Consider the following 20,000-nt stretch of genomic DNA (forward strand, 5'->3'; position numbering starts at 1 on the left):
AAGAAACACATGAAAGAACTCGCCATTGTGGGTGTATTGTTTGGCGTATTCTACAAAACTGAACTGAGGAATCGTCAACTGAAAAACAGTTTGTAGAGATAGGTTGGAGGAATCTTACTAGATAAGAGGAAGCATCAATATATCGAAAGAAGACATTCACCGGTCTTTGTACCAAATGAGGTTGTTTCACTCCGCGTAAATACAAAATAAGCCTTGTCCGCACTTTGGCTTATCGCTGCATTAGAATTTGTTCGTCACCTCGATTGTTAAAGCTGACGTTAGATGACCTCAAGAGGATTTTTTTTCAGTACTTAATGGCTACCCTGTAGGAACTGTTAAATATCATATAAATACACCTTTTCACAGTTCCTGACGCCATATTGGTTGGGGGGCAACGGCAGGTATTTTGACGGGTGACGGGTGCACAAATGCATGCCCATTCGACAGTAGAGTCGGCCAAAGAAACAGAAGAAGGTTGAAAAAATTATAAGATCTAAAAACAAAGTTGAGGCGCCTGTGGAAGTTTAACTAAGGCGTTGTTGTCACATCGGAACCTTAGGGCAATCCAAATGGACTTGGGGCTAATAGTAATAATAACCTTTATTTAAAGAGGGTAACACCTATTACTATAAAAGCATTCTCCCTAGTGGCTGAAAAACGTGAGATCTGATAGGTGTATTCGTATGGTCTTTTTACTGAAAGCTCATTTGCTTGTGAACAGCAAGAATAATCAGAAAGATTCTGCTGGATCAGTACCTAAGAGGGTGGAAAGTCAATTTGTAACAATAAGCGAGTCCGCCTCAACCTGTACACAATTAATTGATATGATTTTGGAACAATGAATTCCATATATTTGAACCGCGGGATAAACATGGAGATAAAAGCTGAAAAGAGTATGGCGCAAAGTCGCCAAACTTTAGAAGTTGTAAGTTGGTGAAATGAAATGAAATGAAATGAAATGAAATGAAATACACTTTCTTTAACGAGGGTTACATATTTACTGGTGACCAAGTAGTTTCCAATATGGCCTTCAGTCCGATCGAATAGGAATTTAGAAATGTTGTTTTTTGAGGAGAGAGGAAAACAGGAGAACCCGGAGAAAAACCTCTCGGAGCAGAGTAAAGAACCAACAACAAACTTTACCCACATATGGCCACGAGTCCGGAATCGAACTAGGGCCACATTGGTGGGAGGCGAGCGTATTCACCACTACACTATCCTTGCTAACCCTACTACTGGTAGGGTAATACTACTGGTAAGACTGAAAAACCCCAGGATTGAACGGTTTCGAACCAATGACCGTCCGATTGTGGTGCAGTGAGCTATCGAACTCGTTAAGAGCAGGTCAAATTGCGAGTTCAAGTTACAATCCATTACAGAGGTAAAAATAATGATGATGATGATGATGGGGTGAAAAAGACTGAAAAGCAAAGAAAATAATAATAACGTCATCATCATCATCATCAAGTAGTAGTAGTAGTAGTAGTACGTAGTAGTAGTAGTAGTAGTAGTAGTAGTAGTAGTAGTAGTAGTAGTAGTAGTAGTAGTAGTAGTAGTAGTAGTAGTAGTAGTAGTAGTAGCAGTAGTAGTAGTAGCAGTAGTAGTAGTAGTGGTGGTGGTGGTAGTGGTAGTGGTAGACCGTAGTGGTAGTGGTAGTAGTAGTGGCAGTAGTAGTGGTGGTTGTTGTGGTAGTGGTAGTGGTAGATTATAAATCACAGGCAGAATAAGCCGCATGTTTGTTTTTATGGAGTAAGGGATCCAGGGTCGAGGACCAGCATAAACTCAGTCCCCTTAGGACAGGAAATAGGATAGGCATCCAGTTCACATTGGTGGGAGGCGACTGCTTCCGCCAATTCACTATCGCTGCTCACCGCAAGACGAGAGTATTCCTAGTTGGTCACCCCTCCGGACATCGACCGCATCAAATAGGTCCTCACTTTGGTGAACACAATATTTTAGGTAAAGAATGATTTGCCAGTAATTGGAGACTACGTTATGTAAAAAGTAAGAAATGTACAACAGAAAGTTGTCTTCGTCAAAAGGAGTGAATGTTGGACAAAGAATAACGCATTTTCGCGTGATTGTATGCTACACGGTGGACTGACATTTGTGCGTGAAAATTGTAAGTTCTTGTGTGATTATTGCGATCATGAAATATATCGATTCGTACACTCTTTCTTGCGTAAGATTGATTGTGAAAGTACAAGCTTCGGTATAAATTTCAGGAGATTGACTCAATAAAGACTTTTCAATATGTTATTACGTGTATCGAGATTGTTTTCTTTTAGTTATAACGTGTTAGATCATTGACATGGCTGCCGTTATTTTACCCCCTCAAAGGAGAGAAATTGTTGTGCGGGAAGACGGGAATTGTTTGCCGACCTATTGCGCTGTGGAGGGATGAAACCAGTGATAGAAAACACGGAGGAAACCGAAAGTTGTCAAGCAGTTTTAGTGAATATCATTCGGAGGTTTTGAAGCCGTTACTTCTCTTTCCCGTCGAATTCAGTGGAGAAACATGTGAAATAAAAACTATGGACAACTCAAGTTGCGCAACGCTGCTCAAGAAACCTATTTGTACATTTTTCACTAAACAAAAAATGGTTCACTTTTAAACTCATCATGGACACTGATTTTTCGTGACAAAGAGGGGATTACTTTGATGTATTAAAACAATTATGCTGACTAAGCAGAGCAGAGCTCAGTACTCATTATAACCTTGAACGTATCACGATTTATAGCTCTGCAAACGTACTCAGCACATGTAATGACCACTGAAAAGGTTTTATTGAGTCAATCTCCTCAAACTTACACCTACTTTTGTACTATTTCGAGACCATGCATTACTTGATACAGCTAGATATTTCACAATCGATCTTACACAAGCCGGAAAGAACGTTTATGGATAGATTTTATTGCGGTAATCACACAAAAACTTACAATTTTAACGCAAAAATAATAGTCATCTTCATGTCTCACAAAATCACGGCGACAATACGTTATTCTTTCTCCGATATCACTGCTTTTGACGAAGACACAACTTTCTGTCGTACACTTGCAATGTTTGCCCCCTGACGATCCCAGAATACTTTGCGCATAACGTAGGTCTCAGATAACTGGCAAATAATTCATTGATTTTCAGCACCTTACAGTTTCAGAGAGCCTAGTTATAAGAAAAAGTTGTCCTGTGCATACCTCTACAAGCTGACTCTTTTATTTCTGTGATGATGTCTTTCAGTTTGTCAAAATCGGCTGTGTAAACATGACTTTTATTACCGGTCATCGTGATTAACTCCTGCTTGTTAAAGTTTTGTCCTACTCCTACGGCAAAGATGGTGGTTCCTGTCCTAAGTCTCTTTGCTGGCTCTGCGATGTCATCGTCGGCATATCCATCCGTGATGATGATACAAACATTGGGAAAGTCTGGTCTATCCTGGGTATCAGTGTAAATCTGTTTCCTGACCAACTCTATGGCCATCCCCGTAAAGGTTGCTCCTCTAGGATACACCGCCTCATCGATCGCCTCATACATTTTTGCTTTGTCAGAAAAAGTATCCAAACTGAACACCTTTGTCAGATGTTTTGTATCAGAAAAGATGACTAATCCTACACGTGTAGTTGAAAGCCCAACGTTGAATCCCCCAATTATTTCTTTCACAAAATTTCTAACCAGCTTAAAGTTCCCTTCTCCTGCGTCCTCAATACTCCCACTGCCATCAATAATAAAAGTCAGGTCAAAATTCTTGTCGCAAACTAGGGAGGAAGAAATAGGAAGGAGAAATTAGATGTAACAAATGATTTATTTGACTGACTGATAATGAAATTCAGCCTTGTACTCGTTATCGCTTTTACTCGTCAGCTCGGAAAAGCAGCTGATGCAATTTCTACTATTGTTATTGCGCATACGTTCTGTGCACCTTGAGATACTTTGATTTGCTATCGGTGATCCATACCAATACAGGGAAATTTTTGCGCGGTTTAAAGTTATGCAGAGAAAGTAGATCTTAGCAGGAAAGCAAATTTCCCGGAGCTTCCATCTGTACTGTACCCTCGAGTCAACCCTATCCCGTATCTTTCTATTTTTAGAAGTACTACATTTTGACGTATGTGACGTACGTGACTGAGAACATACGTGAAGTAGTTCACATGCGTCACATACGTATGTGACGTAATAAATGGCTGACCATAGGTCTGTTATGATCAGCTATTGTGAAAACACCCCGTAAAGCCCCTCTGCGAGGTGCTTCTAAAAATAGAAAGATACGGGACAGAGTTGATTCAGAGGGTTAATATGGAAGATGGAGGTTTCGGGTAATGGGCTCCTGAAATTGCCCCATAATATGAAAATATAATAAAGCATTCTTTCATGAAAGTCAGGACAAAAAGCACCTTTTAAGGTCAGGGTGATTCTCTTCATAACTTAATTACAGTCCATACTCCAGTAGTCAGGGATTCATATCATGTCCCATATAATATCGGCATTTTTAGGAAAGAGGCTTCTGTCCCTCTTCAATGTATCATTGGGAGCCAAATTCGCTGACGTAGGTTTGCTCAATATCATAATTTTAATCAGAAAGGTACAGAAACTGGCCGCATTGGTCATACATATTAAATTTTTTGAGAGCTGTACCGTGAGTTGAAAGGGCTAGGTGTTTGCTGTGATGACCTAAGAAAGGTAGAACTATGAGAACTTATTTTTTTGTTAACTGTTTGTACAGGATCTTTTGGCTTGCTCTGATGTTTCTCAGTGATCCTACAGGGTTGCCATTAAGTAACAAAATCCTCTTGAGGTCATCTAAGGTCAGCTGTAACAATCAAGATGACGAACAAATTATAATGCAGCGATAAGCCGAAGTGCGGACAACGTTTATTTTATAATAACGCGGAGTGAATGAGTCAAATTTAGTATAAAGAATGGTGAATGTCCTCTTTCGATAGATTGATCACAGGCAGACCACCCTCTGTTAGTGTTGTTGTTTTCGATCTGTAGAAGGATAAATACAGAAGAATATTACGACAGTTGCGATTTGCTCGGCAATAAAGTTTGAAAGCAAATAATTCAATGAAGGATCAAACAAAGCGTCAACTGAGTCCTGTGTTATTTTTTTTTGGTCGTTTCGAGCTGTTTTAGGCGTCATTTTGCCGGGAGATCTTTTCTCGGCCGCCGGTTAGAGAGTGAAGAAAACCGGCAGGTACAAAACACAGGCCTCAGGTCCAGGTCACAGGTCATTGTTTTACCTATACAGAAAGTATTCTAAACATCCATTAAAGCTAACCTTAGGCCTAATTAAGCTAATTAGAGTTTTTAGGCCTAATGTTAGCATTTGTTAACGGTTAGGGTTTTTTCTGTATTGGTAAAACAATGACCTGTGACCTGCACCTGTGACCTGAGACCAGTGTTTTGTACCTGCCCGAAAAAAATTGACGAAGCAGGCAACACTGAGCCGCCGGCCAGTGACCTCGTCTTGTTCAAGCTGGAACTGACGCCAAACCAGTGACATTCTCACCTTAAAAACACCAGCATCCAATTAATTAGGGATGTCCCATACCTTCGCCGAATTTGAGCTTCACCTTTCGAAAATTCACAAAGAAAGGCGATCCTGAAATCCATAATAAAGCTTTTTAACATGACCGGTGCAAGAAACCAGACCAAAGGAATTCGAAGCATTTGAGCCTATTCGAATCTACCAATCAGAGCAACGCGACCGTTGGCAGTTCAAAAGCTGCAAGAACACCAACAGAGAGTGAGTGATTCGCCTGTGGATTGATGTCGAGAAAGAGTTTTCACAGTTGCGTTTCATAAGAATATAAAGGAATGGATTTTCACCGTTTTGTTCAAACTCAACGGTGAATTTAATGTTGTTGTGTCTCCCATTCAGGTAATGTAAAAAACTCAAAGCATCATTTTTGTTCTCGAAAAGAGTAAATGCATCGTCCACATACCGGAACCAGATAGTAGGCCGATTGATGATGTGCATCACCCACATTAGGGACTGTGCAATAATTATCAGGAAGGGGGGGTCCTAAAATGAGCTTCATCAAAGGAAAAATTAGATAGGTCCCCCCCTCCAGCAGCGTCAAGATTAGCTGTGACCCCCCCCCCCCTCACGTTCTCTCAAAATTATGATGTGCCCCCCCCCCCTCTCTAACCCGTACCTTTAGATATTGAAAAACTTGAGAACAGATACCAATATCTTTTATCCGACAACCCTGCTTGTGCAGGAAGGGTTCTCCGAAAGGATTACAAGCCAGCTCCCCATGATGACAGCAACATCAGACGTTGCAAACAAGAGGCAAATGATATCCAGGACAAGCTTAATGCTGTCGTAACCAAGTTAGAAAAACACTGAAGACTGGCCTCAGCTGTTTAATGCTGAACAACGTCATTCAATAAAGTCTCAAGTCGGTTAAAACGTTCTGCATCTTGTAGAAGACTTGGATAGGGTGATGGCTAAATATAATTATAAAGCGACATTTCCTATTGGTGCCAAATCTAAAGCATCCAAATCAAGAAAAAAGAAGGAACAGAAGAAAAAAAGGGAGAAGAAGAGGATTGCTGCCTCAGAAAGCCGTAGGACCCGAACCTGTATAATTTTTCGGTCTTTGGGAGGTGAACCCATTGATGACAACTATGAAACAGAAGTATGTGGCATTCCTCAGCTAGAAACTGTAGACCTAGAAACCCTCTCGCTGTTTAAATCAAGAACAGACCTGGCATGTCTGCGGGACCTCTTAAATGCCAAATGTTTTATTGGCAAAGCTCACAACGTGGTTTGTGACTTCTGTGTATGAGCGATTGTTTCAATCTATCATATGTTGACATTCTAAATAAGTTAAAGCATGTGTTTATGTTGATGCAATATTTAGACATTATGGATAGTCAAAGGCGTGGCATCTGTCTATTTGGAAAATGTTTATTTATTCATTATCGAATTTGTGAAATTTAATTAAGACCCCCCCTCAACTTACTTGAGAAATCTAATGTAGAGCCCCCCCCCCCTCCTTTCCATTATTTTAACTTAAGGCCCCCCCCTCTGGTTTTAGGGCCCCCCCCCCTCCTGATAATTATTGCACAGCCCCTTACTTCAAAATGATTGTTTGCCAAAATATGACCAAATGACTTTTCTTTGTTGCAAACAAGAGTAAATTCTTTAGGTCTGGACCGAGCGGAGTAATCTTAATGGATTGGCGAGGGCATACAGCTTGTGAAGGCAAATTTGAATAGTTTCATCCAGTGGAACATGAGTGAATAATGAACTGACATCAAAGAAACACATGAAAGAACTCGCCATTTTGGGTGTATTGTTTGGCGTATTCTACAAAACTGAACTGAGGAATCGTCAACTGAAAAACAGTTTGTAGAGATAGGTTGGAGGACTCTTACTAGATAAGAGGAAGCATCAATAAATCGAAAGAAGACATTCACCGGTCTTTGTACCAAATGAGGTTGTTTCACTCCGCGTGCATACAAAATAAGCCTTGACCGCACTTTGGCTTATCGCTGCATTAGAATTTTTTCGTCAACTCGATTGTTAAAGCTGACGTTGGATGACCTCAAGAGGATTTTGTTTCAGTACTTAATGGCTACCCTGTAGGAACTGTTAAATATCATATAAATAGACCTTTTCACAGTTCCTGACGCCATATTGGTTGGGGGCAACGGCAGGTATTTTGACGGGTGACGAGTAACAGATAACAGGTAACAGGTTACAAGTGACGAGTAAGGGGTAACGGGTAACAGGTAACAGGTAACGGGTAAAAGGTGGCGGGTGACGGGTAACGGGTAACAAGTAATGGGTTATAGTTGGTGGGTGACGGGTAACTGGTGACAAGCTCTGCCGGCGTAATGGGTATCGGGTTTTGCGATTCCTTGTTTTACTGAGAGCACCCTTGCGTCGAAAAATCTGAGTCTTCAGATAACAAGCACAGGGCTAAGATTAAGGGGACTTTATTAATCATTCAATTCTTCAAAGCTTCGATACTAACATATTCGTCGTCAGAAACCGTGGAAAGGTCTCGGAGACATCAGAGCAAGCCAAAAGATCCTGCACAAACAGTTAACAAAAATGAAGTTCTCATGTTTCTACCTTTCTTAGGTCATCACAGTAAACATCAAAACACAGCTGAGGTCTTGTTTAAACAATTTCTATGGTATTTTCAAGCTCAAAATACCCAAAGAATCAAGTCATTTTTCAAAAGTCGCGTACAAAGCAAACTGCTGGGAATGCAATGATTCGATATCGGGAGAACGAAACGCCGATTACGTGTCAGAAAAACAGAACATTTCAAAGCACTAACAACAAATTGTTACGAATTTGGAATTGCAAATCATGTTTTCTCCACCAACCATAGAAGAAAAGGTGATCCGATTTTGAAATCTTCGCAACTGGTCGATCAGACATGCGTGGTTAATCCATAATTTAAAGCCAGCCTTAAATGAAAACGTTGGCAGTGAGAAACTTTATCTCTGCTATAAGCGTATTTCTTGTCTTTTAAATTCGTTAATTGTCAATCAAACTTTTTAGTTTCAAGTCCGTTTCAGTGGTATCTTGGAATTTCAAAACCTCGTTAATAATTCATGAGGCTAACAGCTTATCAAAACATCGATGAAACGTATGTATGAACCTTTATACCCGTTCTTCAACAAATTTTGTCAACCAAAAAAAAATTCAACGACTCTGCCGTCGTCATGTTAACAATGTTTGTATCTAGACTTTGGATTTTGTCCTGTTCCACGTCGAACCCTGCTTTTTCGTTCACTCAGTGTTTGTTGTTCAGCCTTGCATTTTGCAACTGTACAAAAACATTTAAAGACCGTTTTGTGATATATCGTGTTGATTTTGGAACGGATTTTTCCAACCAGGCTTTTTCTTCATTTCTTCAAGGCAGTTTTCAATGATCTGAACTTTCTCTTACGCAGAATTTTAACCAACCTTCTTTAACCAACGACAACAAAGAATTAGGACTGAAGGAAAAAAACATGCTTACAAATTACCATGTACTGCTTATACTGAGCTTGACCGTAGAAATATTGTTGGTGTCTTGGAATCGGACCCAGCCCTCTTGATTAAAAAGCTTCAAGCATACAACTTCTCCGAAAACGTCTTAAACCTGATGCGATTGTATTTGGACCCCTCTACGTTTGGACCCCTTCTGTAAAATATTTTGCAAAATGATTTACCAATGCAAGTGAAGGAAGCAAGTATCTCCACGTACACCGATGATCACCAAGCCTAGGCGGCTGGCGATTCGCGTGAAAGAGTGGTAAGGACAATTTACTTCAAGTAAACTGTGAAAAATACCAATGCACGCCATTAGGGTGTGAAAATACAGAAAGAACAATTAACTTTGCCATAGATGGTGAACACATAGAGCAAACCCAATCAATTAAAATATTGGGTGTACATATTGATGAGAAACTAAAGTTTGGTGAAAACTTGAATGGGCTACAGGAAAGAGCTTTAAGGGCGGTATTTAACGACGCATCGGATTCATATGGAACGTTACTGTAGTATATAATAGAAGGCTATAAGATATACTTTTACTAATGTATAAAGTTAACAACGGTCTGATACAAGGAGACGCTAAACATGAGTGTCTTTTAAAAGTTAAGGAGACTGTGACTCTTCTCACTAAATTGGGTTTTCTGATTCACCCTGTTAAATCAGTCTTAATACAAGTTCAAGTGATAAGTTTCCTTGGCTTTATTCTGGATTCTGTGAGACCCACAAGCGATAAAGAACTAAAGCTGAAAGGTGAATGCCAGAAATTGTTAGCCAAACATAAGGTGACTGTCCTAGAGCTCGCTGAAACGATAGGCCTCATCGTGTCTAATTTTCCAGGGGTAGAATTTGGTCCGGCTTGTTTTATAGAAGTTTGGAGCGAGACAAAAGTCTTGCCTTAAGGGCCCACTGACGTATTTTTTGGGGACGGTGCGTTGCTAAGGATGTAATGGTTAAGTAATTTAAGTGAATTTGGCATTATTTTGGTCAGTTTCCAACTTTTGTAAGCCAATGACCCTAAATATGACGTTATCATGCCACGCCCATGGTCACGTGACCAATAAAAGAAACTCTAAATTTGTCTCCGTGCTACGCAATTTGGGTATTTAATCGATGGTTTGATAATTTGTATTCGTTTTTGCATCCAGCCAAGCATGGTTTTCTTTTTATTTTCAAAAATGTTGTTTTCAAAGACATAAACGATACTGAAATACCCATAACTTTTTCAAAAAAGATGATTTTAAAAATTCAATGCTTAGCTATATTCTGTATTTGGGGGTGCAATGTGCCATGTAAAAAAAAAAATGAATTCAATTTAAAACCGCCGGAAATTTAGCTTTTTTCTCAAACCGGAAGTCAGTTCGTTTACGCATGCGCAGTTGATCTGAGAATGAGCGCGAGGAAGGGCGTGGAAAAACCTGCGATGGAAACAACAGTTTGTGCGGTGACTTTTGCTTGTGAGTGGGTTTCCTTGTCAGCTCATGATATAATGACGTCAGTTACCGGAAGTAACATTTCACTTCCTTAGCAACGCGCGAAAAATCCGTCTGTGGGCCCTTAAGATGGCCGAACACAGTTTTCGCGCGCGCTCGTGCTAACGCAATGCAGCACGCGCGTGCAAGGATTGCAAAAAAAAAAAAAACATGGCTTCAATACAGCAATCATTTCAGGCTACGTTTACACTGGTCCGGACAAATTTTTGCACGGACGTATTTTGTACCTGGACCGCCTGTTTACATGGAACAGTGCAAATTTTGTTACAGATCGCAGTGGTGTTTACATGGGTCCGTACAAAATCTGAGACCAGTCGCGGCATTTGAATGGCTTTTTTTTAACTCTCTGCTGTGATTGGTTGGAATAATGCTTTTAGCCAATCACATTGTAGCTTGGTGAAGTACGCGGTAAATCGAACATGGGGGCAGACAAAAACTTTCTGTGGACAGATAAAATAAATGCGTTGTTGCATGTAGTTTTAGACTACATAGTCCGAAAAGCAGGCGAAGGAGTTGACTGAGGAGACACTGAGGAGCAAGTAGGAAGACATAAACAAAATGTCTTTGGAAAAGTTCCCTGATAACGACAAGAACAAATTCCCCCGAGGCTGCCTGAAGCTTCAAAAAAGACAGAATCCTAAACAAACTAAGAAGTATCGTGCTTTTGGTTTTTGTCAAATTTGATTTTAAACCGGAGGGAAATGTAACTTTGTGAAAGTAAGAAATTGCGACCTTGAAACATTTTTGCTTAGGAACCAAAAAAACATAAGAAGATTCCATGCCTTAACCACGCTAACCGCGCATAACCTTGCACGGTTCGGGTGTTTTCACGAGTCTGTACGCATACTGGAACCGTGCCGGTCAAAAAGTTAACCTGCTTTTTTTAGGTCCTAAACTTGCACACTTAGCCATTCAAAAATTCGTCCAGTTCCACCGGTCCCGTGTGAACGCAACGAAGAACCGTGCAAGTTTTTGTCCGTGCACAAGTTTGTCCGGATCAGTGTAAACGGGGTCTTATTTGCCCAATGCTTCCGCTACCTGTACTATTTTTTTCTCATAATTGAACAAAGTGTTTTGATGGTTTTAGTCTTTTACGAGAAATGTAAGTTAGAAAAGGTAACGATGCAAAGAACTCCGCAATTCGCAGATTTTTCTTTGTCATCGAAAGAACCCAGTTAAATGCAGCGCATGCGTAGTGAGTTAAAAAATTGCGATTGAGTGCGGAAAAGCTTAATAATAATAATAATAATAATAATAATAATAATAATAATAATAATAATAATAATAATAATTTATGAATTTATATTGCGCTTTTTAACATACAATGATCAAAAGCGCATCATAGTATTAAATTATACTATTAAAATATGTACAAACCTAAATTAAACAATAATAAAGTAATTAAGCGCTAAAGGCTAAAAGCTAACTTAAAAAGATATGTTTTAAGACAAGATTTAAAAGTTAAAATGGAATAAATATTGCGCAGGCTTGTACGGAGCGCGTTCCACAGTGTAGGCGCAGCTACTCTAAAAGATCTGTCACCAAAGGTTTTTTTCATTTTCCCAGCTGGATGTAATAGAATAATGCTAGAATTGGAGCGCAGCGAATAACGTGCATGCTTTCTTACATTAATTAAATCGCTAATATAAGCTGGTGCCATACCATTTAGTGCTTTAAAAGTTAAAAGTAAAATTTTAAAATGTATTCTATACTTAACTGGCAACCAGTGTAAATCATGCAAAACGGGCATAATATTTTCGGCTTGAAGTTAGTAACCTGGCTGCAGCGTTCTGTACCCTCTGCAGTTTAGATATTTCACAGTCTGGAAGTCCATAAAGAAGGCCATTGCAATAGTCAATTCTGCTTGTGAAAAAAGCGTGAAGAACCATTTCTAATTTATCTTTTACTAAAAATTTACTTATTCTTTTAATATTGTGGAGCCAGAAAAATGCCGCACTACAGGACTTAGAAATATGGGTAGACATAGAGAAATTGGAGTTAAACCAGGAGCCAAGATTGCGTACTTCAGACACAGGCTCAATTGTGCCAACACGGATCGTACAAGGATTAATTTTCAACAATTGCTGTCTAGATCCAATAATAAAAAATTCCGTCTTATCATCATTAATTTTTAATTTATCCTGGTACATCCATTTTCTGAAGTCACCAATGCATCTTTCCATGGCGCACACCGCCTCTGCCTGATCCGTCGGACTGTCGGGCTTAAAAGACAAGTAAAGTTGAGTGTCATCAGCGAAGCAATGAGCGTCAGGTAGGTGCGCTTGTATTATCTCGAAAAGCTTAGAGGCGTGAACCACAAAAAGAAGCGGCCCAGACAGCTTCCCTGTGGAACACCGAAGCGCAAATCGAAGCTATCTGATTTTACCCTATCGAACAGAATATGTTGGCTACGCCCCAACAAGTATGACGAAAACCACTCTAGAGATCTCCTGCGTATACCAAAGCTTGTGCTCAGGCGTCTAAGCAAAATTCCATGATCTACTGTGTCGAATGCGGCACTTAAATCCAAGAGGACAAGTAGCGTAACTCCTTGCGAGTTCATATTTAAAAGAATATCATTGGCGACCTTGACTAACGCTGTCTCCGTGCTATGATGTCGGCGATATGCAGATTGTAACAGCGGATAAAGACCTGACCGAACTATGTGGTCATATATCTGATTAAATACAGCACGTTCTAAAAGCTTAGAGATGTAGGCTAAATTGCTCACGGGACGCAAGTTCTTAAACACTGAGTCTACACCCAATTTCTTCAGCAAAGTTATAACCACAGCCACTTTCCAGTTTGCAGGAAAGATTTCAGAATCCAACGAGATGTTAATTATCTTCGTAATCACTGGGATAAGAGGCTCAATACAAGACTTTCTCGGAAATACGCCTATTTCTCGAGAACCACTCGTTAGAAGTTAACGAAATTTGGCACGAAAGTACTTTAGGAAATAAGTAACTGGAGTATTGAAAAAAAAATTGAACTTTAACAGAGGAAATTCTAAATATTCCAGTGAACCTTCAACAAGGGATAATCAAAGATCTCTCTGTCAAATTATTATTACTGGGTTTTTTTTTCCGTGTCGGTAAAAGTCTTGCCTGTCACTCCCCTGGTAAGTGGTGTCTTTGTGCATAGAGCCTTCTGCGCGTATTTTCTTAGGATCGAGAGGGTAGTGGAACTGCGTAGATTTCTCTGGTGGACACAGTAGAATCATTAACTTAGCCTGCAATGGCGTCGAAAGTCATGCAACGCGAATGGCGTTTTAGTGGATCCTTAAACAAAATATACCCTTATGGAGCTCAATAATGGAAAGTCAGTTGGATAAACTAGGCATGAATCTCAAAAGCGACGAGTACTGGACTTCGACAACAATCTATCGCCCGTCGAGACGAAATCAAAGTGAGCAGTATTTACCTGAAGTACATGGTAATTTGACACAATTGAGTTTCTTGTCTTCACGCACGCAATCAAATAGGAAGAGGTTTTCGCCTCTAAGAGCAAATATGTTGTTTGTTTCAATAAAACTTTCGCTGGAAAAGGATTCTGTGGTATTTTCTGCCTTTGTGAATTATAATATCATGTTGTGTATTGAATTTTCGAGCTTAAGGTTGAAATGTGATATGGGAGAAGTTTTTTAGTATTGCTCTGTAAGCAGGAAGGGTTCACAGGCCTGTTGGAAGCGTGCTTGAGTTTCAACAAAATGAGCCCCAAAATCAGTGAAAACTTGTGACGCAGATGAATAATAAAGTAGCTGCTATTTGCAAAATGATGGAATTACCTGGTGATAAATTACGTCGTACGCGTCTTGGAGAGTAAATTTTGACTTTGCATAAACAAGAGTTGGGCGATTGTGATCTTTGTTTTGACTTCGCTCATTTCATTGTCAAACTTTATAACACTTGACAGAAAAAGAAACTTACAAAAACCCGGTATCTTGCCATCATTTGACACAGATGCTTCTCTGTTTGGCGAGTAAACATGCCGCGGTAACTTAATCACGGCGCCCGCTGAATTCCGGCCATGTCACTTTTCGATTTTGCAATTTACTTGAACGTAGCAAAAATCTCCCAAAATGTTTGTCGCTGATCGTAACTTTTTATATTCTATATTCACGGTTCAAAATTAATGTTGTTTTCATGTCGTAAATATTTCATTCTCGATCGACCGTCCCGGAAACTTCCTTCTACTCTTTCTAAAAACTGTGTATCAATAGTTATTTGCTTTTTCATCAAAATTTGTTTTGCATAAAGCAAGCTAACAAAATCTGTACCTTGCTGAGTCCGCATTTGTTAGCGTTAATAGTATTTTCGGTCAGATTCTTCTGTTTTTTTGAGGGGTTCATTGTTTTGGTCTCCCATCCTAACACTAACCCCGCGGAACAGGGCTTGACTTCAGTGAAGTTTAGTATTAGAAAGCTATCAGATGCTCAGAGGGCACACTTGTGGTGCAAGGAAGTTGTATGGGAACTTGAAAATTATCAACATGTCAGCCCAGAAGCCAATGTTTCTCGCTTCTCTTCTATTTGTTATTCTTCAGAGACTGGAATGCTGTATTACAATTCAGTGACTTCTGATTTTCTGTAGCACGTACCACAGGCAACCCAGTGTATGCTTCACGGAAGCATCTCGTTTTTTCTTTTTCCGTGTCGGTAAAAGTCTTGCCTGTCACTCCCCTGGTAAGTGGTGTCTTTGTGTATAGAGCCTTCTGCGCGTATTTTCTTAGGATCGAGAGGGTAGTGGAACTGCGTAGATTTCTCTGGTGGACACTGTAGAATCATTAACTTAGCCTGCAATGGCGTCGAAAGTCATGCAACGCGAAGGGCGTGTTAGTGGATCCTTAAACAAAATATACCCTTATGGAGCTCAATAATGGAAAGTCAGTTGGATAAACTAGGCATGAATCTCAAAAGCGACGAGTACTGGACTTCGACAACAATCTATCGCCCGTCGAGACGAAATCAAAGTGAGCAGTATTTACCTGAAGTACATGGTAATTTGACACAATTGAGTTTCTTGTCTTCACGCACGCAATCAAATAGGAAGAGGTTTTCGCCTCTAAGAGCAAATATGTTGTTTGTTTCAATAAAACTTTCGCTGGAAAAGGATTCTGTGGTATTTTCTGCCTTTGTGAATTATAATATCATGTTGTGTATTGAATTTTCGAGCTTAAGGTTGAAATGTGATATGGGAGAAGTTTTTTAGTATTGCTCTGTAAGCAGGAAGGGTTCACAGGCCTGTTGGAAGCGTGCTTGAGTTTCAACAAAATGAGGCCCAAAATCAGTGAAAACTTGTGACGCAGATGAATAATAAAGTAGCTGCTATTTGCAAAATGATGGAATTACCTGGTGATAAATTACGTCGTACGCGTCTTGGAGAGTAAATTTTGACTTTGCATAAACAAGAGTTGGGCGATTGTGATCTTTGTTTTGACTTCGCTCATTTCATTGTCAAACTTTATAACACTTGACAGAAAAAGAAACTTACAAAAACCCGGTATCTTGCCATCATTTGACACAGATGCTTCACTGTTTGGCGAGTAAACATGCCGCGGTAACTTAATCACGGCGCCCGCTGAATTCCGGCCATGTCACTTTCGATTTTGCAATTTACTTGAACGTAGCAAAAATCTCCCAAAATGTTTGTCGCTGATCGTAACTTTTTATATTCTATATTCACGGTTCAAAATTAATGTTGTTTTCATGTCGTAAATATTTTATTCTCGATCGACCGTCCGGGAAACTTCCTTCTGCTCTTTCTGAAGACTGTGTATCAATATTTATTTGCTTTTTCATCAATATTTGTTTTGCATAAAGCAAGCTAACAGAATCTGTACCTTGCTGAGTTCGCATTTGTTAGCGTTAATAGTATTTTCGGTCAGATGTTTCTGTTTTTCATGAGGGGTTTATTGTTTTGGTCTCCCATCCCAACACTAACCGAGCGAAACAGGGCTTGACTTCAGTGAAGTTTAGTATTACAAAGTTTTCGGATGCTCATAGGGCACACTTGTGGTGAAAAGAAGTTGTGAGGGAACTTGAAAATTATCAACATGTCGGCCCAGAAGCCAATGTTTCTCGCTTCTCTTTTATTTGTTATTCTTCAGAGACTGGAATGCTGTATTTCAATACCACACAATTCAGTGCCTTCTGATTTTCTGTAGCACGTACCACAGGCAAGCCAGTGTATGCTTCACAGAAGCATCTAGTTAAAATAGTGTTAACTTGTGAGCATCGTTACAAGCTTGTTGCGTGCAAATTATAAAGAAAATCTAACGACCAGATTTTCTGCAAATAAACAAAATCGATTTTAAATGCCTTTTTTATATTTATTCATGTTGCCATGGCACTCTGTTGATTTCTCCGTATTGTTCATGGGAAAGACTCTCACACCTGTCGACTCAGCAAGAGACCTGGGCGTAATTATCGACTCTCATCTGACCTATGACAGCCACATTTCTCATTTAGTCTCTTCGTGCTTGTCAAAGCTAGTCCAGATTGTTTTATTGTTCGTCAGTTTGGTCTAATACATCCAATAATAACATAAAAAAGCTGCAGCTTATCCAGAACTTTGCTTGTTAAATCATTACTGGTTCACAGAAATATGACCACGTGACACCATTGCTCCGACAACTTAACTGGCTGTCAGTAGATAAGATGCTCCAATTTAGAGATTCTGTTATGGCATATAAATGTGCAAATAATTTAGCGCCTGACTATTTATATACGAAATTTAAAAAACGATCATCTGTTCATGATCGCTCAACCCGTAATAACAATAACCTTTATATCCCTTTATACAGGACCTTTAGTGGTCAACGCACATTTGCCTATAGAGCAGTTTCATCTCTATGGAACTCCTTTGACGAAGGTTTACAATCTTCCACCTCAGTCAAGGCCTTCAAGTGTTCTCTGAAAACCAGCATGCTTAATGAAAGAGACAATTTGTAGATGATTAGGCGTTAATTCGTAGATATGTAGATATTAGTATATTTTATTGTTTTTGGACTGATATTAGTATTAGTATTCATATTGTAAATAGTTACTGAAAAGCCTGGCAAGGAGTAATTATTTAAGTCATCATGTTCCCATATGGAACAGAAGGTCAGTGTAAAACGCAGGCTGCAGACTGCAGACCGTACCGGGGGTAAAATGCAGGCTGCAGACTGCAGACCAGGGAGAAAATGCAGACTGAGGTAAAATAAATTATTAATAATAAAAAAAAACGAGTCAAGGATGAAATAAAGAGTGCTTGGAACAGAATCCTGTTTTACATTTGTCAACAACTCACATTATCATGACTGCAGAGGAAATTTCTATAAAAAGGTCGCTGCACCTTTTAGGGACTTTGCTGTTAAGTACGCGCCATACTTAAGGACGTTCGCGCCCATTGCTACTGCGCATTTTTTCGCGCATGTCACGCACTCGTCATCCATCGGAGACGATGAAGGTAAACACGATGCTAAAGGTGCAAACATTTTCCACAAGAATGGAATGGGATAGCTGTGGACCCAGGTCTTCTCGGAAATGTCACGCAATGACGTGACAATGCGAATAGACAATCATGACACAAATATTTCGCCTTTTATGCTCTCGTGCGCCCGAAGTTTTCTTTCTTAGACTAATATGTATCGTTTTTCAAGGTCTATTTCACCTCAGAAGAAGACATCAGCTGCAAAAGTTTGTTTAGTTATATTAGTTATGTTGAATTGAGTACGTTTACCTGATCTAAATTTCACTAATGTAGCTTTTTTATTGCTGACAGTTGTAAGCTAAGATCGTCTGAAAATAACACAAGCGTCTAAAAGTGCACCTCATGATTTCGGAAACGAGTACGGTGACCCCCCACTTTTTTTTGCCTTTTTGGCAAAAGTAGATCATTACCTTTCTGCGTGGCAAGTTTTAAGAAAATCTGTACGTGGGAACGTTTTGGGCGCGAACGTCCTTAAGAGTCCAGAGAAAACCATCTGTGCTTTGTTTTTGCGCTTCCAGATGCATTGAAATGTTCAAAGTTCAGAAAGTTATTTCTCACACTGGTGCATCGAGCGATATCGATCGAAAAACCAACAATTATTACTCGGAATACCTGAAAGGTATGCAAGTTGTAATCCCGGTTGTTTTTTTTTTTCGGTGCAACAAAATGCACAGAGAATTTCATGTATTCCAAGCAATTCGGACGCGGGAATTTCATACAAACTGAAACGTTAAATCGTTGCAACATCCACGTTACCTCCTCCGTAAATTCAGTATTGTAGCCATGCGTGTCAAAATAAATTGAGTTATTGGGTAATTACTGGGTGACTTCGTTTGATGCAGCAAAATGGACAGTAGAAATACGGGGCGGTGATTTCTTTGGCTAAAAGCAACTCACTTGACGAAACTATACTTTTTCAAACAACAACAACAAAAAAACAGCCGTGGTGTCGGGTGTCGTTGGAGGGGATTTCTGCGCGCGCGAGGATTCAAACAGCTTCAATTCTTACAGAGTTCGATGAAAATTCCGATTTATAACATGCGGTGGGGCAACCAATGCGATGGGAGCTATGTTGGGGCTTCAGTGTGAAAGTACGAACGGGTCGAACACTCTTTATTTTATCCTTATGACTTGTTTTTTATTAGTAGTATTTTATTTTACCCTCAGTCTGCATTTTACCTCTGGTCTTCAATCTCCAGTCCCCATTTTTACCCTCAGTCTGCAGTCTGCGTTTTCCACTGACCGCCTGACAAGAGATTTCACCACACCATTAAGGAAGTCAAGGTGAAAATTGTGATAAATAATCACTGAATAATGGCGGTAAATTTTCTGAAATAAAGCATGGTACTAATTACTTGATTTCAAAATTTCAACCTGAGCTCTCTCACGAGCTAAAATTCCAATGAAAGAAGAAACAGCCCAGGAGGCAGCCATCCCCTTTCCTTCGCATGATTAACTTTAATTCTCGGTGAACGAAGAGCCAACGAAGATCTCCTAACTTAAGTGCTGATTGGTTCCGAACATCTTCTATTGTTACTTATCTACTTTCGGAGAAGTTGCATGATGACAATAGTGGCTAGCGCATGCGCACTAGCCACAAAAACAAGGTTTGTTTCCAGAACTCTTGAACCTTTCGCGAAATCTGGAACTGATCATGAAACTCGCTGTATTTAGATGCATTTATAGATGCAAAAGAGCCAGGTGAAAATAATCGCCAACCGCTGTTTTCGGCTCCTTTAAACTTTTTACCAGGTTGTTAAAAGCCTGTGAAAAAGCCAGAGGATAACCATATTGCTAGGAAAGAATAAATTGACCTCTTCAGCTTGTACGTTTTGGTTTTCCCATTTCAGACCAGGTGATGTTATTCCAGAGAGCAGTTTCTTTCAAATGTCGTCTTATGCACGCGCTTATTTAAGAATAACTTACGAAAAAACAAAAGGAGAATTCGCTCGAGAACATCACGTGGTCTGCCATGGGAAAACGATCAAGCCAAAGAGGTCAGTTCGTGTTTGATTCTTATCGTAAAGGAA

The 20,000-nt window shown here is 39.7% G+C and overlaps 1 protein-coding gene across 1 annotated transcript in view; it reads right to left on the reverse strand.

Moving 5' to 3' along the window:
• Window positions 1–20,000, reverse strand: part of LOC137968216 (collagen alpha-2(I) chain-like) — a 163,162-nt gene that overhangs the window by 127,299 nt on the left and 15,863 nt on the right. Inside the window, exon 4 of the mRNA XM_068814834.1 lies at window positions 3,196–3,753. Within this exon, the coding sequence (XP_068670935.1) occupies window positions 3,196–3,753 (558 nt within the window). The remainder of the gene's footprint in view (window positions 1–3,195; window positions 3,754–20,000) is intronic.

The sequence above is a fragment of the Montipora foliosa genome, chromosome 8 (assembly GCF_036669935.1).
Source record: "Montipora foliosa isolate CH-2021 chromosome 8, ASM3666993v2, whole genome shotgun sequence".
NCBI lineage: Eukaryota > Metazoa > Cnidaria > Anthozoa > Scleractinia > Acroporidae > Montipora > Montipora foliosa.